The sequence below is a fragment of the Carassius gibelio genome, chromosome B1 (assembly GCF_023724105.1).
Source record: "Carassius gibelio isolate Cgi1373 ecotype wild population from Czech Republic chromosome B1, carGib1.2-hapl.c, whole genome shotgun sequence".
Classification (NCBI taxonomy): Eukaryota; Metazoa; Chordata; class Actinopteri; order Cypriniformes; family Cyprinidae; genus Carassius; species Carassius gibelio.
The window spans coordinates 20,093,416-20,117,172 of record NC_068396.1 but is presented as its reverse complement, the minus strand read 5'-3'; the positions used below and the strand labels follow the sequence as shown (position 1 = coordinate 20,117,172).

The following is a 23,757-nucleotide window of genomic DNA, read 5'->3' as shown; positions in this document are numbered from 1 at the left end:
ACAAGGGATTTAGTTCCCAAACAACTGACAGTTTTGACCTAAACATGATTTTCAGTTACAATAATTAATCCAAAATTTCGACATAACTTACTTTTAGCAACATCAGACGCACGCCCGCTCACAAGATCTCCCGGTTCTTACTTCTGGTGACTCGCACTAAACGGTTCATTTGAATCAGTGAGTGGTCGACTCTAGAACAGCTGCAATCGGATCATTCTAATTCGAAAACGAATCGTTTGGTGCGATTCGCGATCCGATTTAAAAGTTTCTTTTGAAAAGACTCAGTTCGTTCATGATGAATCAGACACCGCTTCTGCGTGTCGGAGCACATGATATTATAGGGAGTAACGATATGTTTTATGAAATGTAGTGAAGTAAAAAGTACGATTTTATGCTTTGGAATGTAGTGAAGTAAAAGTAAAAGTTGCTCAAAATAAAACTACTGCAGTAAAGTACAGATACTTGAAAAATGTACTTAATTACAGTAACGAAGTAAAGCTACTCCGTTACTGTCCACCACTGAAACCAACCAACATCTTTGTATCAGTTCACAATGAAAAACAGTGATCTGTCTGTGAGCATTGTGTTACTGGAGCCTGAGCTCCAGGTTAATGCTGCTTACAGATTCAGCATCATTAAGGGGCCATTTGAGCACAAACTGACACAGTCACAAGACCTCTCCACTATTTTAAACACCACTCAGCTATTGTTAACCAGCAAGCAATGCAATATATAATAAGTGAGTTTCTTACAGCAAATATTTTATATAATGCTTGATTCAGTACATTTCTACTCAAAAAATTGTCGGATTTATCGACAAAAATGAGCAATGGGTCAATGCCATACTATTGTTACAGATGAGATAACACTAAAAAAGCAACATTTTCAAACAACACTGGATTGATTCATCAGGTGCATTTCACTACATGAAAAAAGAAGAAGAAAAACACAATACTACTCCCTTAACTTTTTATCACCATGGGTTTGACTCCCTCAGTCCATTCCCAGGCTTTGCAGGACTTTGGATAGGCTAATTCAGGAGGCAACATCCTAATAGATGTCCTTGGATCACTTATCTAATGGAAGTCTGTTGCAATAATGCACTATAAGAAGGTACAGATAAAACTGGCCAAGTAAATGAAGATGATGCAAAGTTGCTACAAATAATATTTGCAAACTCTATTTAATATGCTGTGTGGATAACCTTAAAAAAAAACAGCACAATATGATGTGTGGATTAAAAAACTTCAAAAACTAAATTTGTAAATTGTAAATTGTTAATTGTAAATTAAAATCAAACCATAAACGTAAAATAGAGAAAGAATGAAACATATGAATTTAAAACCAAAGGAATGACAGATATACAACACCATAATACAAATATTTGAGTTATTCATGACTATGAAAATTGTAGAGTCACACTGAAGGCATCAAGGGCTATTTGACCAAGAAGGAGAGTGATGGGGTGCTGCGCCAGATGACCTGACCTCCACAGTCACCGGACCTGAACCCAATCGAGATGGTTTAGGGGTGAGCTGGACCGCAGACTGAAGGCAAAAGGGCCAACAAGTGCTAAGCATCTCTCGGGGAACTCCTTCAAGACTGTTGGAAGACCATTTCAGGTGACTACCTCTTGAAGCTCATCAAGAGAATGCCAAGAGTGTGCAAAGCAGTAATCAAAGCAAAAGAAGAACCTAGAATATGACATATTTTCAGTTGTTTCACACTTTTTTGTTATGTATATAATTCCATATATAATTCCACATGTGTTAATTCATAGTTTTGATGCTTTCAGTGTGAATCTACAATTTTCATAGTCATGAAAATAAAGAAAACTCTTTGAATGAGACGGTACGTCCAAACTTTTGGTCTGTACTGTATATATATATATAAGTGAGTTATTCTTTTGCTGTGGTGCATTTACACGCAGACAAAATTCCAAAATAACTGAAAGATAAAACTCCTCGTAAAGCGTTTGAGCATACATGTGTGCTTGAAATTAAAAAGAAATTACTTTTCTTAAATAAAGGGACATGGACACTAGATGAGAAAATAAAATTGTGTCATCCATTGTCATTTCACTTTCATGTGGTTCTCAATGTGTAATATATTGAATATATTTTAAAAACATTTACAAAGTACATTTCAAATATATTGAGAAGGGTCTGGCTGCAGACTTGCACTTGCACTCTCAGACTTGCAGCCTCAGACTTTCACTCTCAGACACTTGTGCTTCCGCTAGCGACGTCACTTCAAGTCTTTATTTATTTATTTTTTTTGTTCTATTTATTGATAACTTTTTGTTTGAATCTTTCAACATTTTACAACAGTAGCCAGGTGGTGAAGACAAGAAAAAAGAAACTAAATTACAATGTAACTTGCAATCGCTACTTGCACTCTCCGCTACCTGTGACGTCACTTGCAATCGAAACAAAACGTGCATGTTGCCAATGGAGACAAGACGCTGTGGTGGTGATTAAACGATTAAAACTAAATTAGTAGGCCTACTACTGTACACAAAGTCTTTCGTTAAGCGTTTACCTCCTGTAGAAAAAAACAAATACTTAATATGGCATAATGTATTAGGATACGTTATGTTCAATTAAAAGACCAAATTCGATATATATATTGAATATATATATATATACAGATCAGCAAATATGAACGTGCATTATGAAACGCATTAAGTGATTTTGAAATGATCAACTCCATACAGGCAAGCAGACGAGTACAGAAAGCAGTGCATTAAATTGTACATTAAACATTTTCCTCCTATAGAAAATCATTATAAATAAAACACATAATGTAGCTTAATGGACAAAGACAGTGATATAAACGAGTTGTAGACAGTTTATTCTATATGGAAAAATGAGTTGCGTTTATTCACCACCACAGCTTCTTGTCTCCATTGGCAACACGCACGATTTGTGTCCATTGCAAGTGTCGCAGGTAGCAGAGAGTGCAAGTAGCGATTGCAAGTGACATTGTAATTTAGTTTATTTTTTCTTGTCTTCGCCACCTGGCTACTGTTATAAAATGTTGGGAAATTCAAACAAAAAGTTTCAAAAAACAATAAATCAATAAAATAAAAAATAAAGACTGCAAGTGATGTCACTAGCGGAAGTGCAAGTGTCTGAGAGTGCAAGTCTGAGAATTCAAGTCTGAGAGTGCAAGTCTGCAGCCAGACCCTCTTGGATATATTAACATATTTACTGATATATTTTGAGCACTGCTTGCTCACATTTCTTATTATTAAGCCTAAAATGTGTTTAAATGTCACTAAATGATGAGGACTGTATGATATTTGAATAATATTGGTCACCTAAAGTATTATTAGGAACACCATACTAATACTGTGTTTGACCCCCTTTCACCTTCAGAACTGCCTTAATTCTACTTGGCATTGATTAAACAAGGTGCTGAAAGCATTCTTTAGAAATGTTGGCCCATATTGATATGATAGCATCTTGCACTTGATGGAGAATTGTGGGATGCACATTCAGGGCACGAAGCTCCCGTTCCACCACATCCCAAAGATGTTCTATTGGGTTGAGATCTGGTGACTGTGGGGGCCATTTTATTCAAGAAACCAATTTGAAATGATTCGAGCTTTGTGACATGGTGCATTATCCTGCTGGAAGTAGCCATCAGAGGATGGGTACATGGTGGTCATAAAGGGATGGACATGTTCAGCAACAATGCTCAGGTAGGCCATGGCATTTAAACGATGCCCAATTGTCACTAAAGTGTCACTAAAGTGGCCTAAAGTGTGCCAAGAAAACATCCCTCACACCATTACACCACCACCACCAGCCTGCACAGTGGTAACAAGTAGTGATGGATTCATGTTCTCAACTGTCAATTCAACTGTCAATTTTGGTGAGCTCATGCAAATTGTAGCCTCTTTATCCTTTTTGTAGTGGAGATGAGTGGTACCCGGTGGGGTCTACTGCTGTTGTAGCCCATCCGCCTCAAGGTTGTGCGTGTTGTGGCTTCACAAATGCTTTGCTGCATACCTCGGTTATAGTGGGTATTTACCATATTTTCCGGACTATAAGTCACACTTTTTTCATAGTTTGCCTGGTGCTGTGACTTATAGTCAGGTGTGACTTATTTATCAAAATTAATTTGACATGAACCAAGAGAAATGAACCAAGAGAAAACATTACCATCTACAGCCGCGAGAGGGCGCTCTATGCTGCTCAGTGCTCCTGTAGTCTATTACTGAAAACACAGAGCGCCCTCTCGCGGCTGTAGACGGTAATGTTTTCTCTTGGCTCTTGTTTCTAAATAAATGCGACTTATAGTCCAGTGCGACTTGACTTATATGTTTTTTTCCTCATCATGACGTATTTTTGGACTGATGCGACTTATACTCAGGTGCGACTTATAGTCCGAAAAAAATGGTCACTCTATTGGTTAGTAAGACTGCCACTCAAGGCTGGCAGTCAAGCATATGCTCTGGAACAGATTGATATCGCGTCCACATCGCAGGCTTTTGCAATTAGCAAATCAAAACATTTCAAATCATGATTTCGATTTGATTTCGATTAATCACAAAGCCTTATTCAGAACTATGAATGCCACATAAAATTCAGTTTTGTTAAATGACACTTGTCAATAATTCAAATTTCCACAATTCACAAATAGTTTAGTCATATTATAAGCTCCACAGGATCCCTTTCATTCCTCAGCTAAAAAGCAATTCTCCAGCTTCAACAATAAATGTATAAAACCATGGCCAGTGCAACTTCAGTATAAAAAACAGATAACTCATGTGTTAGAAATTAAGTATTTTTGAGTCATTTCTTACAAAAACTTTTCATGAGAATCATTTGTTTGTGAAGACTTGGCTGTTTGTTTTTGCAAAGAAAGATGTCTTCTGTTTATTTCACTCACTCTCTCATCGTATTCAGTTTGAACTGCAAGCTCACAACTCTACTAAAACGATTATATTGCTGTGCTGGTATACATTCAGTAGGGACACTGCCAATGAAGCCAAGTTATGGAGCAGGAAACACTGTCATGATTACTGTTCATTCTTCATGCTGACACAAGTTAACAGAACTAAATATTATGAATATCATTGAGTTAAGGCATTTCTTTATTTTCAATTGGAATCGGTTCTGATAAAGGACCAGTTCCCAACATGTCATCATATACGTTTTATATATCACAATTTAAAGTTTTATCAATAAGGTTGGGGGCCAATTTCATGATCTTGCCTCAGCCTTTACAACAACATGAATGAACTGGCTGTAAATATAATAAATGCAAAAGACATTTTTGGGCCTCACATGATAAACTGCTTAATGTGAGTTATTTAAGTTTAGTCTTGTCTTTAGCTGACACTAGCACTGTATTTTGTAAACCTCCATGGCAGCACCCGTTTTGGCATGGCTGTTTTTCCTCTCACTAAGAGAGTGAACTGCTTACTGCAATCTAATGATGCCAGCCCAGAGCTCTTCTGGTTGGAAGACATCCATGCCAGAGCATTAGGCAAGGGTTTGTGTAGCTTGTAATTTACGACATTGAGGGAAACGGGCAAAAGGACAATATGGGGGGAGGGGGCATGGCACGGAAGGCTTGGGAATACCAGGGGGCAGTTTTGAAACCCAAGTGGGTTCTGCGGCTCTGAATGTGTTTTGAAGTAGATGGTAGAAAGAAAAAGGGAGAAAGGCAGAGGAACGAGAGTTAATGCTTGAAAGAGAAGTGTTATGGTGAATTCGCTTGATCTTTAATTAGCTACAGTAACAAAGGTGAGCTGGATCCAAATTTTCTTTCCAAGAATTGAAGTACAGTGGCAGACTTGAAGCTGAATCTAGGCGGAGGCTTAAAGGATGTCTTAAAAGATTGCATTAGTGACATAATATTCCTTCGATCTTCACAAAGACTTATGATAACTAAAATAAAATTGGTGAAAATCTCAAAACATCTACACAAAATCCTTATTACCTAAATCCCTATCACTTTAAACAGTTTGTCCAATCTGTCTCCCAGAATATCACAAACGGTTTACAAATACTATCCTCTAAATAGTATTTCTGGAAAGCACATGTTTCCATTTGTGTGTTTGTTTGTTTGATTCTGAAGGGTTTCCAGTTTCCGAGCGGAGACAGATTAATGAGTGAGGATACGGAGCAGATGCCTGGATCAGAGAACAGTCTGATTGCATAATAGTCAGGAAACATAAAAGACCATTACTCAGTCAGCACTCAGTGTTTGATTTGACAAAGACTTAAACTAAGTCAATTAGAAATGATTTTGCCAGTAAACTTCTAAATAAAGAATTTTTTTCGAAACACTCATGCATTGAGTGCAACATCAATATAAGCTTGTTGTCTTCGCTGAAATGAGCAAGCCACCGCCGAGGCTAGAAATGTTAGATCAGACAGACTTTGTGGAGGTACTCTGGCTGCACTTGTACTACTCAGTTGTTTTACTAATCGGTTTTAAGGCCATTTCATGTTCTTGTACCAGAATTTGAGGAATGTAGGCCATTTGAAAAGCCACATCTTAGCTTTCCATGCACACATGGAATGACAATGGAGTCTATGCTCACTAACATTTAACCCTGACAGAACGGACTACTACTGCCAATAGCCTGACAAAATCAAAATAATGCATCACGACAGCACTTCAGCTCTCATATTATATGAATTTAGCAGTCAAAAGCTGTTAAACATAGCATACGCATACATATATTACACTTACAAACACACACACACCTATAATTATCACATATTTATATATTTTATATTTTAATATAACATTTTAATTTCACACTAATGTTTGTAAGTTTTATTGATGTAACATGTTTTTTAACAGTTTAACTTAAAAAAGAAAAAAAAAGAAAAAGCAAATCTTACAGTTATTAAAAATGCATATAAACAAGCAATTCACACATTATGGTAAAAATAAGATAAATCAAAGCTACAAATGACAAAGGGTGCTTTAAAGGGATATTACCCAAAAATGGAAATTCTGTCATTAATTACTCACCCTCATGTCATTCCAGCCCTGAAAGACCTTTGTTCATCTTCAGAACACAAATTAAGATATTATTGATGAAATTCAAGAGCTTTCTGACCCTGCATAGACAGCAACGTGACTACCACATTCAGGGCCCAGAAAGTTAGTAATAACATTGTTAAAACAGTCCATGTGAGCTTATGGAGTACTTTTGACCAACTAAAGCCTGGTCTAAAGTCAAAGGCGCAGTCTTTTTTTCTTATTTAAAAAGCATGTTAGTAATATGCGCCTATAGGCACATTGCGTATAACGTATAACGCGCGTAAACGCTGCTTACTACACACACAGGGATGTGCAGCAGCACACAAATGTGACAAATATAAATAATTAAAGGATCGCACTGTAAAAGATTTTTTTTTGAGTTGGCTGCAACACTTTACATTGTTGTGAAAAGGTTTTTGCCTTCATGCCTGTTTTTTTTTTAATTAATTTTCTTTTCTTTCTTTTTTTTGCATATTTGTGCCACTCAGATTGTCAAACAAAGATTTAGATCATCAAACTAATTTTAATATTACACAAAGTCAATGCATGTAAATACAAAATGCAGTTTTTAAATGATGATTTCAATTTATTTTCCCTTAATAAATGAAATCATTATTTTAAAACTGCTTTTTGTATTTACTTTGTGTAATATTAAAAGTAGTATGATGATCTGAAATGTGTATATATATATATATATATATATATATATATATATATTTCTTTTTTTTTTTTTTTTTTTTTTTTTTTTTTACATAGGAAGGGAGCACTGTATAAATACCTACATGTCATCATGGACAGTCTTTGCATGTATGAATTAGGCAATCTATTTGCTTGTGGATGAGCAGCTCTGTTTCCTCTCTGGAGATGTGTTCAGTCTTTGATCTTGCAAATTAAATAAACAGCAAACCCACCATAGCCTAAGTGCAACTGCCTCTTAAAGGGAATAGGGGATGAGACTCTGATTGTTTTATTGCAGGTTATGTCGAAAAAACACACCCATTACTCATTAAGAGAATAGCATTTTAGTCCATGTGCAGGGCACGTCGACCATTTTTCCCGTCGTTAAATCAAAATATATTTAGAATGTTTTTTTGTTTTTGTTTTTATTAACAAAAATTAATGTTCAGTAAATTCTAATTTTAGTATCACAGCGAGGTGAATTTGGTCTGTTCTCTAATGCACAGGGCAATGATGACACCAGAATAGAAAGATCAATTATTCTGCTTACATAAATATACAGAATTACATTAGACACGAATGCTTGCACTCTGTCCCTGACTACACATATTTAAAAATGTAATTTATTTGAATTTATTGATGATAAGTGAAACACATGAAAGCTCAAATGTGTGACTTTTTGAGTTTATTGTATTTGATGTGCCACTACCATATTTGATGCTGAATTAAAACTGCCTAGGGTGAACTGTACAGACTATGTTTTGTTGCTTACCATGACACATATTCTGTATTGCAATATATTGATACAACATATTGTTACACCCCTAGTAATACAGTACATCTCTAAGAGTCTAAGTGTGAAACCATAGTGAGTTGAAAGGGGGATCCCACACGCTGCATCCAGCACAGTTCCCGCCAATATGACGCAACATAATCCCTACAAGCAGAAGCAAGTCTTACCAAGAATACGCTCCAGCATCTCAGCAGAAATCACTGCTTGCTTATCAAATGTGAAAGTGCAGGATATCATTCAAGAGGATGTTTCTCGAATTAAGTATAATAGTAAAAGAAGCAGGAATGTCCTCTATTATGATATATAATGCAGCCTTAACTAGGCCGAGTGTAGTCTATAAGAATTCCCAAGGTAAAACCAGAAGGAAAGGAGGTTGTTGAATCTGAATTAAGCATAGATTGGCCTACATTAGCAGGTGGATTGGTTCAATACGTGCAAGAACTCAAGTGAAGGCCAACCACCTCCAGTGGCCCTGCGTTACAAATACACAGCAATTACTGTACTGTAAATGAATTACAGTGGATTACGACATCTATAGATGTCAATACTGATAATATGCCCTGTAATAAGTGATATAAAGGCTGATTATTATCTTTTTATGGAGTACTGTACATTTGTGATAGATTTTAAATATAGAACAACATAAATATATGATAAGATGAAGTCTTTATTATAGATAGCCGTAATGACAGAAACATATTGCAAAACAGATGCTGATACAGATGAGCATGGATGAGCTAAAAAGATCTGTATGATTCAAGAAGATAACAGATCTTCATATCCTGCATAAATTAAGGGATTGATTACCTCAAGCGGGTGATGATTATGCTGGCGCTGAAATAAGTCCTGTTTAGTGTTTTTCAGAATGTAATTTTTTAGCTGTGAAATCCGATGGGAGTCAGTTGTTACCCTAAGACAAAAAGTCTTTCTAAGTATTATAACAAAACACATTTTTCAGTGCTATCTCATGACCGATTCGAATGTATTTTATAGGGCCGGGACTCGATAAAAAAAATGTATCTAATTAATTAGAGGCTTTGTAATTAATTAATCGAAATTAATCGCATTTTAATCGCATATAAATATTTCACCTGAGAACAGTGAGAAGTAATTTTTTACACATGGATTTATAGTATACCATTGAATAATGACTGAATACATAAGCTTAAGCAACAAAATATTGTTTATTTTTGTTCAACCAAGTCTAGCAGACCAGTGCAATTTTTGCCATGAAGTGTAGCAATAGCATATTTAGAAACAATTTAGAAATAGTACATTTCAGAAATTCAGGAAGCTTATAGGTGCAGGGACCTTCTGTAAAGTGTTTTTTAAGTAAAACACAATACTGTCAATTACATTCAGAACATTGGAAACCCTGACTATTAGAAAACATCTCTCTGTTGCTTCAGAGGCCATAAAATACTAAGTCCAACTCTCAATAACCTTGGCCAAAACAATAAAGAGTTCAACATAAACTGTTGAATCAACAAAATAATACATAGTTCAACATAAAGTGTAAAGTCCACGCTAGCTGCTATATGTTTTGCGTTGAGGTGATACTTGAGGCTCGATGTCTGCTGCGGTGATGTGCGAACGCTAGTTGGTGCTCCAGTATAATCGGTCCGCCGAAACTAATCCAGTGAGAAACGTTCCGCGGTGCAAAAATAAGTTATAAAAAATGCGGAAATTTTTTTTCTTCTGTAATTAATTAATCTTAGTTAACGAGTTAAAGTCCCGGCCCTAGTATTTTACAAGGTGGCTAATTTAGCATGAATTCGTACAGCCTCACTCATACGATTTTTTCATGATTTCTGTGAGGGATAAGTTTAGGGGTGGGGTTAGGTGATCATTTGTGCGAGTATCTACAAATTTGCCACCACGTAAAATATGTAAGATTTTTCACAAAACATAGAAAGTCATATGAATGAGGTCATACAAATTCATACAAAATAGCCACCTCATCAAATATATATGAATTGGCATTAGACAGGGCTGTTTTTCTTTTTTTATGGTTGGCTAGTTGAGCCAATAGTGGCCTCACCCTAAAATACTGTTTTTTTTAAGGCATTTTTATAATTGGTAGTAATATGAATATTTTTAATAGCAGCACTGGCCCAAAAGGGAAAGTTTTGTTTAACTGTCTGACATTGATCCTTATAGTACTTAATTTATTTAAATATTTTATCACAATTTCCAGCAAATAATAAGAAATATGCCAACAAATAAACATCATATACTCGCAGCATGCTACGAGAGAAAAAAAGTTCCTCCTGAACTACACCGCTTTGGGTTAAGCCCAGATGATGAACAATGCCATTCTCATTAAACACAAAACCGCTGTTTGGCAGGGGTCCCTTTATGACACACTAATTATTTCAATCATACAGGAACTAGTCTGTAGCTCCAGGAATTTTAAGGCTGACCTTCAAGGTCATGATTGCAGTCAGAAGCAGTTTTCATTTGGACCCCCAGTGAGTTGACCATTACAAGACAACTGAGTCCGTTTTCTTCTGTCAGAATTGAGTATCATCTTCCTCATGTTTCAAAGTTATCATCTCAGTCACCAGCAGAAATAATAAAATAGCCACTTTCGGCACTCAAAAAGCAACATCAAAGAGAAACAAATTAGAGTTTGAAGGTGTGCTTGGCTGGAGTGATGCATTTTGTTCCTACTTTGGATGGCTGTTCAGCTCCACAAGAGGCATTAGATTAATTAACACTGACTTACAATACAAAGCACTTTGAACTGAGAGAGTGCTCGAACCACGGCCAGATTGACGTGAAACTTTGTGCCCACTCCCCTAATCAGTCATTAGAAAACCAACAGCCAATGGTGAGTTTCCTCTGGAGAGCAGCCAAGAACAAAAGAGTCACAGTCATAGCCAAGCTTGCTCAAATTCTGATAATCTCCAAGTATTCTTGTAGCAATCATGAATGACTTTTCCCAGAACAGTCAAAAAAAAAAAAAAAAAAAAAAAAAACATGTTTTAATGATACGATCAAATACACTAATATAGTTAATTTTGATAATACTTGTAAGCTGGTTCAACTTTAAATAAAACATCAGACTTGCAGAGGTGGGCATGCTGTCATTAGACTTACTTATAAGGCAAAATTATAATGTACGTTTAGTCTGTACATTAGAGTCTGATTCGCACCATAAACTGCAAATCTACTCTTATGTTCTGTGTTTGGTGGAACATGCTGTTAAATGCAGTTTCCCTTATTTTCTTTACACCGAAATAATGACCTTTTAAAACTATTTTCTAAATTCCAAATTCTTTTTCAACTACACTTAGAAAGTTACCATCGAGATTCTCGCGGTTGTCCCTTCATAACACAAAACACAGACTGCTGAAGTGGCATGTTATTTCATGCATTATGAAGTATTACACCTAATAACCCCCCTGAGTCATCCTTTAGCAACTGTGAGTACACCTGCAGTGTATTTCCATTGCATCACTACATTCTCACCTCTGCCACAAGCATTAACCCTTAGCTATGTGAGGGCACATCAAGATACCGCACTTAGTGCAAGCACTTCCCTGCACTCAGGCACATTATAATGTGTTTGCAGGGTCCTGGGGGCAGCAAGTGAGAGTCAAATAAAGCTCCAAATAGTTTTAAATAGTGTAGGAACACTTAAGGAGGAGAAAACAATATGGGTATGGAGAGGAAGTATTTAGCAAACTCTGAAATGGATAAACTAGACCCTGTCTAAAGTTCACATTATTTCAAATTACAACAACTTGCAAATGTATATATATATTACTGCAAAATGTAGGCTACTGTATGTTTGGCACCACTGATTTTCCTCAAAAGTTAAGACAACATTTAAATGTTCATCCCAATTTTAGGAAATTTGAATCCTTATAGATGATAAAAAAACTGGGAAGACAGAATATTTTAAAGAATAACAAGGGATGAACATGACGATTGTGGACATATATGTGCTCAGGGTATTAAATTACTATTTTAATCAATAAATCTAAATAAAAGAGTACCTTTCCTTACTTAATTGAAAGAATAAACTACGCAAATCAAGGTTAGATATCTGAATATTCAATTTTTTGTTGTTGTTTTTTTTTTTTTTTTTTTTATTATAAGCAATGTTGCGTCTGTAACTATGAATGAAATCTAACTCTTTTAGTCGTGCGTAATAGCCTGTGCGTAAAAGACACGCGACTGCTTTGGAATATGACAAGATACATAACTAGTCTCGTTTTCAAATAACAATACAACTTTTACATAGCCTAGTAAGAAAACATTCGATGCGACCAACATCGTCAGCCTCTCTCTCACCTTTCTTGAACTCCTCCAGCATCGCGTCGAGTTTAGTGTCGTTGAAGACGAAATGTAAGGGATGGCTGTAGAACTTGGTGATCGTCTTCAGCGGGGTGCAGTCGTCGGGATCCACAAACGCAAGGTCCTTGACGAGCAGCAGGTCCACGATGTTGGACCTGTCGCCCTCGAACACCGGGATGCGCGTGTAGCCGCTCTCCATGATCTCGCTCATGCTGTTGAAGTCGAGCGACGCGTCGCCGGCGATCATGAAGCAGTCGCGCAACGGGGTCATGACATCTTCCACGGTCTTAGTCCTGAGCTCCAGCGCGCCCTGAATGATGTTCAGCTCCTCTTTCACCAAGTCATTATAAGGATCCGTGACCCTCAACATCTCCAAGAGCTTCTCTCGGTTGTACACCGTGCCAATCTCCTGTCCGAGGAGATAGTCGAGCAGTTTACTTACCGGATAGGACGCGGGGAAAGTGAGGAGCATGAAGAATTTGGTCAAGAAGATTGTATTCGCTCCCACAGCAAGACCGTGTCGTGAACATATTGCTTGAGGCACAATCTCTCCAAATATGACGATGCCGATGGTGGACATCACTACAGCTATCAATCCAGAACCGGCGATATCATCCAGCAGGATGGTCAAGGTGGTGTTGACCAGAACATTCCCCAGAAGAAGCGAGCAAAGCAGGTAGTTTCCTTGGCTCCTGACGGGCTCGATCTTCCTGGCGTAGTTCTTCTCCTTCTCCGTCCCGCAGTTCTGGACGATCTGCAGCTCCATGGGATCCAGCGCCATCAGACCCAGGTTCAAGCCGCTGAACATGCCCGAGAGGCAGAGCAACGTGGAAATGAAGAAGACCTGGAGCCAGAAAGGCAGCAGGAACTTCCTCTCCTCCACCACGATCACTCTGGTGTCCTCTCCGTCGTGATAGATCCACGTGTTCTCCGTCCACGGGTCGTGCGCGCCCGCCGCGGCAGGTGTGGAGGTGGCGATGCACAGGTAGTACGCTTTGCTCCTCTCAGTCTTTCGCAGAGGCTTGACCTCGAGCTCCACGATGCCAGATGTCTTGCGGTTCAGAATGATGTTGGGCAGGATGAGGATATCCGAGGTCCTGATGCCACAGGGGTGCAAGCCCGACGTGTCCTCCTGACTCTTGTTGTCCCCCGAGGATCTGTCGATGGTGCCAATCACTCGGCTCCTCTCGTGCTCCGTGAAGGCGATTTTGGACCACGTCTCATTGTTGATGTTTTGCCCGTACACCCTCAATCTCACCCGAGACCTCTCGCTGACCCGCAGATAGCCCCTGTCCATGAAGGAAATGTCGTCCGTGTCCTCAAGTCTCAGCCCGATGATGACCGTCTCCTCTCCCCCTCCTTCCTTGCCACTTGTGGGAGTAATTAAATAACTACTTGCAGTTAAGAAAATCAGAGTTAAGGCTCGGACCCGGCTAAGTGACGCCATTTTTCGAGGGGGTACTGGATACGACGGTTCTGCCATGTTGATAATGGACAGCCTCTTGAATGAAAGGGCTTTTAAAAATCAGAGCCAATCCGGCTTCATCACCGCTGCGCGTCGCCTTGACTTGTGCATCAGGTCTCGCTGAGCCCCGCTACGCGGCTCAAACTGATCACACTCCAGCGAGAGCAGCGCGAACTCGTGCCTCCGCTGATGTCTCGGTGACAGGCGAGCGGAGCAGCCAATCCGGAGGCTTAGCTGGGCGGGGGCGGGGCTTGCGCCACCGGAGCAGCCAATGAGCTCCGTAAATAGTGGCACTTAATGCAAATAGCGCAAACAGGAGTTTCCTCAAACTCGTGACTGTTTTTGGTGTTTTGAGAGGGTTCTTTGCTGACAGCATCTTTAAATTGTGCCAATATACACTCTCGAAATGTAGTAAACAACTAATAAGATTATAGTGTTTCTTCAACAGCGTAGGGACGTCCTGTGGACTTCTGAAAAATCAAACGAAATCACGCTTTTCACTGGTTTCTTTAATTGGTCTTAAAAGTGGATACAAGCATCTTAGGATAATTATTGTGTCTGAATGTGTCCGATAGCACTCTGTGGTGCAAATGTCACTGTGGAATAAAAAAAAAGGGGGGAAGGCATATCATAATGTAGCTGTCCTAAATTGCATCACAGTTTGGATCACCAAAGTTTCACAAGATGTAACTATATCCTATATATAGGCCTATCCTATATCTTATTTTGCTAAAAAATAAATAAATAGGCCTAAACAAATAAAAGGAAAGTAGGGGTAAGAATGGACCTCACCCCCAACATCTCGGGGACACACGTCCAAAGTGTGTGCATAGTCCACTACACCACATATCATGCAAGAAGACATATTTAGTTTGACATTGTATGTCTGGGTCTGTGACAAGAGTAACACAAAATCTTTACATTAAAAAATGAAATTAAAATTGATAAATGTAGACAAAAAATATGTCAAAGGCATGATAAAAGGTTAACATGACCTCCACATACTGTAACAATTAGAAAAAAATAAAATAAAATTATCATCCCGAGGCATAAAGGTGCTCATAGTTGAATACACACCCAGTAATCCTAAAAAAATTAACAATGCTATAAATGAATTGTGACAACACAAAAACTTATATTGTATGTACCTTGCATAGATAAGGCAGGGATTAGAGGGATCTTAAGAAACGCAAGACGTGCAAAACCTATGAAAGGATATAAAAATAATCATGGACTCAGATCTCCATATAGTGAACATTTTATCATTATCAGGGATCAGAGATCAGTCCAGACTGTAGGAAAGTTGACTGATCGTTAATTAAATTTCACAATCCTACAATCTTCACAGCCAGGCAGTGAAAGTTCACTTTCAGTAAATTAGACAGAATAAATAAATCACTTTTTACAGGAACTCTGCAGAAGTTTCCATAAATAACTCAATTTCTGTTCTTTTTCCAAAAAAAAAAAAAAGAAAAGAAAAGAACACCGGTCCCAGAATGGGAGCAAACGGTAGATGAGTTCCCCTTCCACCTGAAAGTCCTGTTGTGAACCCTTAAGGGAAAGAGCTAGATTAAATTTTAGAAAAAATGATTTGCATGTCAGAATCATTAAATGATTTATTTAAATGTATATCACATCTGAATGCTACAGCTGATAGTAATACCCAGGCAGTATTACAGCAGTGGGTTGATTACAAAAGTTCAAGATTTTTTGAAGACGTTCAAGACATTTGTGTTTTCAGTTAACTTGGCAACACAACAGAAACTACAATAAAGATTCAACCTGCCAGGTGAAAGCTTTAGATTATGCAACAATATAGACCTGTGCGAGGTACTGGTCAATGAAATACATTTATCAGTATGATTACAGATGCATTTAAGCCATTACAAGATCCATTGATTTCTTCTTGATTTTTCTTTGTGTTGCCTATCACAAAATTATAAGTAATACTATATTACTGTATAGAGTAATGTTAAATTGTATACACAATCACGGTCACAATTAACAACAAATGTGTTCTTTTCGAGTCCAAATCGAAGAATACTGCATTGAAATGAGCTGGGATTACTGGCAGCATGATTTCTGGTCTCCACAGCACGCCCCAGTGGAAGGAGCTACACTTGCACTGCCCAACTGCTGGAGCAGCTCAAAGGGATTGACTGACACTGCCTGGAGAGAGAGAGAGAGAGAGAGAGAGAGAGAGGAAGATTCTCAGTGGTGCAAAGTACACTTTATTCCTAATTGACATCATTTTGGTATTTACCGACACTGATTTATTATGCAGGTTCACCATATTTATGTTATTATTATTGCATGTTGTATGTTTACACTAACTGATGCAGTTTATATATATATATATATATATATATATATATATATATATATATATATATGGGAAGATGTACCAATGTAACAATAGCAAGAGTCATCAGGCTCAATTTGTGAAAGCTTGGCCACCAATCCTCAAGCCTCAAGCTCATCAAATAACTATTACATAAATGAAGCCTGGTGAATTCTGGCATTGTTGTCCTGGATTACATGAGTATGTCTTTTAGTATGGTTGTTTAACATCTATGCACTACATTAGCTAGGGTTAAAAGAATTGTTGCTAAACATATAACTCATCGGAAACAAGGTCATCACTACAATAATCCTCCAATCCTTAACTTTTCAGTATTAACTTTTTTTTGGCCAGCCAGATCTCCATAAATACATTGTGAGTATACTTTAATAAAGTATTTTTCTCATAATAATACATAGGATTTTTAATACTTGAAGATATATAGCTGCATTTAACTGGGACCATCACATTTTGTGAGGCTGGGGTATCAAAAAGTTTGAAAAACTCTGGTCTAAAACGACCATGTGTAAAGGTAAAAACAGCTGAAGCATGTCAGGAATCTTTTTAGATCAAGAATAAATCCAAACAAGGCACAAAACTATAAGTCAGCATTTCTAAAATAGTTCTTTGGTGTTGTAAGTAATTCTAAAAATAATCCTTCCTTGTGTTTGAAGGGACTGAATCACCACAAGCACTGATAAGATACCATTCTTTGTTCGAAAGGAAGGCCAATCCTCTGTGGCTAAAGCTTTTTGCTACAGCTGGATAACCTTGTGTGTCTGTGACTGATCAGACTAAAGCAACTTAGTGGGTCCAATGAGAAATATTTTGAATGCAAGTTGTTATTTTGAAAGCTGATTAGTCTAAAATTGCAACAAAAACTCAATTTGAGCATTATGCAAAGGCATAGTATTGTAAGACTAAGAAAATGAGGCATGTTTAACACACTGCTAGGAAATGAGTCACTTACCTTGGGTTTGGCCCAGCATTCTCCAGAGCCGGAGGTTTTCAGCCCCTGATGCCGAAATGTAAATTCTCCAGAAAATCTGGAGTTGCTCAAGATGCTGGCCACATCATCATCAACCCATGTCTCTTTATCTACCTACAGAAAAGACTACAGTGTCATGACCATTCTTGTTCACAACATATACAACGGTTTAAAGGTTTGGGTCAGTTTTTGAAAGAAGTCTCTTCTGTTTTTCTGAAGAAGTCTTCATTTACTGGTCCAAATAATAATAAAAAAAAGAAAAGAAAAAAAAAACAGTTCTATTGTAAAGCATTTAAAATGTGATTTATTCTGTTATAATTGTGTTATAAGTGTCATAATTCAGCTGATTTATATTTTTGTGGAAACCATGACACTTTTTCACAATTCGTTGAAGGTCAAAAGAAACTTTTTTTCTATTTGAAATAGAAATCTTTTGTAACATTATAAATGTCTTTAATATTGCTTTTGATCAATGTAATGCATCCTTTTTCTTAGAAAAACAATATTACACAAGGTATAGTTAGTCATGATTCAAATACAGCTAAGCCATTTGGATGTTATTCTGACATATCAACTATTGGAATAAATTAGGGGACAATTTGCTGGACCTTATATTCATTTTGAGCTCTGTTGAAGGAGTAAAGCAGATCTAGATGTATCTACACACCTTAAAGGTATACTGGGCATCAAACTCGAAGCTTTCCTCCACACCGGTCATTTCTCCATTGTACATGACCAGACAGGACTTCTTCTCTGAACCTTTCGGTAATTTGAAGAGCCGGTATGTGGCTGACACAAATTTGTGGTCACCTAAACAAATTCAACTCAAAGTAAAACTATGACCTCACACAATTATGACTTTTTTTTAAATTACTTTAAAAAAAATGTATATAATATGAGGGGGAAATCCTCTCAGTGTTCAAATGATCATGGCATCAGTTTTATTTTTATTTTATTTTTTTGATTCAATTCTAAACTTTGAACCACTTTCAAATTAGCAACAGAGGCTTTGGATGTTTTTTTTTTTTCAGTGGTGGAAACTCAATAGTTCTACACATAAGAACTTTTTAGGTACAAAATCCCACATGTGGTACATAATGTGGTAACTGTGGTATAAGAGCAGTCATTTCCTCCAGACCATCGAGGAAGAGTGTTCTTGAACTAAAAATCATAACTGTTACTATAAGAAGGTGGCATATTTGAACAAGCATCTCACCAAGCAGTTTCTCTAGTTCCTTGTTGCTCACAGTGATGATACTAGCAGTAACCAGTCTGGGTTTACAGAAGCCAACCTCTTCAGCCAGTCGAATCAGGTCTTCCCACCATAATGCTCCACTGAGACATTCACCTGATCAATACAAAGCAAAGAAGACTCAATCAGTGACATTCAACACAAGAAAAGTTAAACTTGCAATGTTTAGAAAGCAGGGTTTCTGTGGGTTTTATGATTTTAGGTTTAAGACTAAGTAAAGAAAGTGTAAGGAATACATTTAAGAGAACACAATGCATCATCTGTTGCAAATGTAAACGTCTAGGCAGCATAATGAGTTGTATTAGCTGTTGTATTATACATTTTAGAATACAAACTTAAAATGGATCTCCATTTATTTCTGCTTTGTTTTACAAGAAAATAAGCTTGACAAAAACAACTGAGGAAGATTTCATTTCATTTTTCGACAATACATGCAACACTGTGACTTAATAAATGTAAGACTTTCTGCTCCGAATTAAATCCCTTTAAAGCCTTGATCTGTAGAAGGCAGATTGGGATATTGTAAGAACTTTTTAAAGACTTTTTAAAGAAAGAAAACAGGCTAATTTGGACAAAAAGTTTTGATGTTCTTTCCTACCCCATAACACTTTGTTGGCCTTGAGGTCTTCGGGGATTCTAGCATCACTATAAACATCACTAAAGTACAGTTCCCCTCCATCCTAATGACAAAGCAGATCAACATCTTTGTTTATTAATTAATGAGATAAAGTTGTGCAGATATGCATATTTGAAATAAAGTAATATGTTTAAGGGTTCTAGGATATTATTATAGCATCTGAGAGTCAGGGTTGGAAAAAAAATCTGATTTAAAAAATAAAGAATTCAACTGAATTCGGCGTGAACTGGAAATACCTTCAATACACGGTAAGCCTCCCTCAGGACACTGGCTTTATCTGGTGACAGGTTCACCACACAGTTTGAGCTTTTGAAAGACAAGAACAAAGACTGCCAATAAATTGCTAACTACGATAACAGTTCCGCAACAGCAAATAATCTTCACAAATAAGCAACTATTATGAAACTGTGAAAGCTTACATGATGATATCATACGACTTCTCCTCCAGACCGGCCTCTGCCAAGGCCTCAATGTAGCCTTGAACAAAGTTCACGTTTGGCTTTTTATAACCAAATCTTTGTGTGTGGTAATCAATGTATTTCCTAGCCACCTCAAGCTGTAAAACAAAGACATCCGAGCAGTTCACATGCACTGTTTTCGCCATTATGTCAAATGCATTTAGGATAGTACATAAAAATATAAAAATAAATATTTATTAGTGCTATCAATTACAATATTTAATGTCTAATTCTTAATCTCATATTTTGTTTAAAAAACAATCAAACAATACAACTGTATATTTTAAAAGGGCATGCTTTTTAAATGATCAGTTAGCTTTTTTTAATTGAAAAGCAGAAGTACAGGTTTGCTAACGGTGTACTAATAAATGAACCTGTAGCAAAAGCCTGCATTACCGCATTACAGAGTCATCTGAAACCTGAAGTGAATTTACCTGATCTTCAGTCATGTCGATGCCTGTGACACGTCCCTTCTCTCCTACAAGCTGGCTGAGCATGTAGCAGTCTCGTCCGCTCCCACAGCCGAGATCAAGCACGCTGCAGCCCTCCAGACACTCAGGGACCACCAGACCACAGCCATAGTACCTGCCAACAAGGGGTCAGTACTGAATCATCAGAATAAAGCTATATAACGTATTCATATCAATCTTATTTTCATATAATCTTATATCAATTTCTGGCTATGTTTTTAGATTTGATATATCATTTATTTTAGATGCAGTATATCATCAGGGAAAGTGACTCTTTTAAGCCCACTGAAATCTGAATATTAATTTATGATTATTCCTTATTAATGAGAACAGATTTCCAATAGATTAGGTGTTTAGGTAGAGCTTTAATTCATAGCAATATATGTATGTATATATGAATTTATGTATTTATATTGTATAGATTTACATAAAGACTTTTCCTTTTGAAAGAATGAGCACTTTTATTCACAAAGGATGCATTAAATTGATCAAAAGTGACATTTAAAATGTTACAAAAAGATTTCCCTATCAAATAAATGACGTTCTTTTGAACTTTCTAATAATCAAATAATCCAGAAAAAATGCACCATGGTTTATATATAATTATTGTAAACATTAACATTAACATTTTTAATAATACTACTCTAACTGTTTTAATTGTATTTTTTTTTTATCAGCCTTGGTGAGCGTAAGACCCTTCTCTATCTTACAGTTCCCAAACAGTTTTTCATCCAAATACATAAATATACCAAGGAAATAAATGACAATTTCAGTAAATCACTTGTCTTTTTTTCAGACTGAAACTAAAAGTGACATTATATGGTTTATGAGCTTATTGAGGCCATTACAGTACTTCCCTCTTCATTATGTCACAAATACATCTTCTATGTGTATCATCACAACATTCATCGAAGTAATCCTCACTTTGCAACAACATCTGGATGGATCTCAGCTATGACTTTTCTCACGTATGCAGGAACAGGCTTGGCAGACGGGACACAGGCATTGCTTTTCAGATCAGATGTCTTCTTCAGTGTCTTTCCATAGTATTCCTGTATTAAAGATTCAGAATTGCACACCATTCTGAGCCTTAAACGTATTTAACACAATCCAGCCATTACAATATTAATGTTATTATGGTAACTTGGTGTATTGGCTGCAATTTGGGCTGTAGAAGATAGCATTGATAACATTACTTTCATTTTGTCACACAAAACCACTTTAAGTTGTACAGCCCTTAAAAGACAAATTGGTTTTGGTTTTCAAGTTCGGAAAAAAACATACCTTAACGTCATTGTAGACACTTGCAACTGCAGTGTTACTGTGAACAACAATAAGACATTGTACTGCGAATGCTTGACTTTGTTGTGTAACAGAATAGCTGTTGGGCTAACGTTAAGTTACTCCAGTCGCTTCGTAAGTTAACGTAAAAATCTATTTGTTATAACCAAGAGTGGGCAAGATACTGAAAGCCTAGTCACTTTGTCTGCTTGAATCATATTGCGAATCAAATGTAAAATATTAGACTACTAAATAACAATAAATATACAACAAAAACAGTTTTACCTGGCTGCTGTACGTCCGTCTGCCATGATTAAATGTTGAACGAGAAGGTGTTTTTTCTCGCGACTTCCGTAACACGGTCAGCCAATCAGAGAGCAATACTGGAGACCGAACTACTGTCATGATGATTATGCATAAAGTATTGCAGTAAATGAGACATAATGCAATAAAAAAAAAATATTATATAATTATTTATACGAAGATAAGGGTTCAAATTAATACATTTACAAAATACTACAATTTGATAACTTAAAGTCGATCTGGATCAGCGCCACTTCCGGTGGCATCTCTGCCAGCCAGAGTTCGAGACATCTGCCAAGGTCCTTCTCTCCGTTTCTGCTGTTTGCTAGGTAAAAACTACACTATGTATATACATCCTTATAACCTCTCTGTTGTCACATTTCCCTGTTTAAACAAATATAAAAAAAAAAAAAAAAATTATATATATGAAATCGAATCAAACTAGTGTCTTTACATTTATTCTAAAATAATAGCAAAAGGCAGTAACAATACAATATATTTTATTTGTCAACTGATGTTCAGCTGTTCTTTTTAACTTTAACAGCGGGTGTCGCTGTTGGACTGTTACTTTTTTAAAAATGTTACACTTTTCAATGTCACATTTTGTATATTTTTGTAATATCGATAACTTTCTCATCCATTTTTTCCCCCTAAAGAGACCCTACCTCCATTGCCACGACTAATGGCAGTAGCCATACATCAAAGAAACATCATACATTTATTCATCTTAAAATATGATCATTGCGGCTTTGATGTTATGTAAATTTTGGCAGATTATTTTACATTCATTTCATGCGTGCAAATTAATAAAGTGATAAACGATTTGTTTAACTACAGTTTTACTACAAAAAGCATGCTTAAACTATAGTGAGTGTAGCAAAACATTTTAACTGTAATAACCTTTTTTATTTGTTGCAAAACCATGTGTAATTTTCATAAGTTTTGTTGCAAACAATTTAACTGTTATTTTATAATGAAAATCATTATACAGGTGCATCTCAATAAATTAGAATGTTGTGGAAAAGTTTATTTCAGTAATTCAACTCAAATTGTGAAACTCGTGTATTAAATAAATTCAGTGCACACACAGTGAAGTAGTTTAAGTCTTTGGTTCTTTTAATTGTGATGATTTTGGCTCACATTTAACAAAAATCCACCAATTCACTATCTCAACTAATACTTTAGAAGACCAATAATCAAAATAAATAAATAAATAAATATAAAAAAATAATAATAAAAACTTTTTAGTGAATTGTTGGCCTTCTGAAAAGTATGTTGATTTACTGTACATGTACTCAATATTGGTAGGGGGTCCATTTGCTTTAATTACTGCCTCAATTCAGCGTGGCATGGAGGTGATCAGTTTGTGGCACTGCTTTCCTCTTGACAATAGATTATCAATGGGGTTAAGGTCTGGTGAGTTTTCTGGCCAGTCAACCACACCAGCACCATGGTCATTTAACCAACTTTTGGTGCTTTTGCCAGTGTGGGCAGGTGCCAAATCCTGCTGGAAAATGAAATCAGCACCTTCAGAAGGCTGGTCAGCAGAAGGAAGCATGAAGTGCTCCACAAATTTCTTGGTAAACAGGTGCAGTGACTTTGGTTTCCAAAAAAGCACAATGGAGCAATGTTTTTCTGAGCCAAAATCATCACAATTAAAAGAACCAAAGACTTAAACTACTTCAGTCTGTGTGCATTGAATTTATTTAATACTAGAATTTCACAATTTGAGCTGAATTACTGAAATAAATTATAATTTTCCACAACATTCT

At 36.7% G+C, this 23,757-nt stretch overlaps 2 protein-coding genes across 2 annotated transcripts in view; both read right to left on the bottom strand.

Moving 5' to 3' along the window:
- Nucleotides 1–14,698, bottom strand: part of cnnm2b (cyclin and CBS domain divalent metal cation transport mediator 2b) — a 31,777-nt gene extending 17,079 nt beyond the window's left edge. Inside the window, exon 1 of the mRNA XM_052544864.1 lies at nt 12,788–14,698. Within this exon, the coding sequence (XP_052400824.1) occupies nt 12,788–14,273 (1,486 nt within the window). The 5' untranslated portion in view covers nt 14,274–14,698. The remainder of the gene's footprint in view (nt 1–12,787) is intronic.
- A 1,155-nt stretch (nt 14,699–15,853) lies between these two features.
- On the bottom strand, nt 15,854–22,093 carry as3mt (arsenite methyltransferase). The gene is made up of 11 exons (XM_052546483.1): nt 21,968–22,093; nt 21,686–21,722; nt 21,326–21,453; nt 20,366–20,516; nt 19,893–20,029; nt 19,710–19,779; nt 19,435–19,516; nt 18,801–18,932; nt 18,252–18,394; nt 17,567–17,698; nt 15,854–16,424 (listed from the first exon to the last, which is right to left on the bottom strand). The coding sequence occupies exons 1-11, from the start codon at nt 21,991–21,993 to the stop codon at nt 16,320–16,322; spliced, it is 1,143 nt and encodes a 380-aa protein (XP_052402443.1). The 5' UTR covers nt 21,994–22,093; the 3' UTR covers nt 15,854–16,319.
- Nucleotides 22,094–23,757: the final 1,664 nt, after the last annotated feature.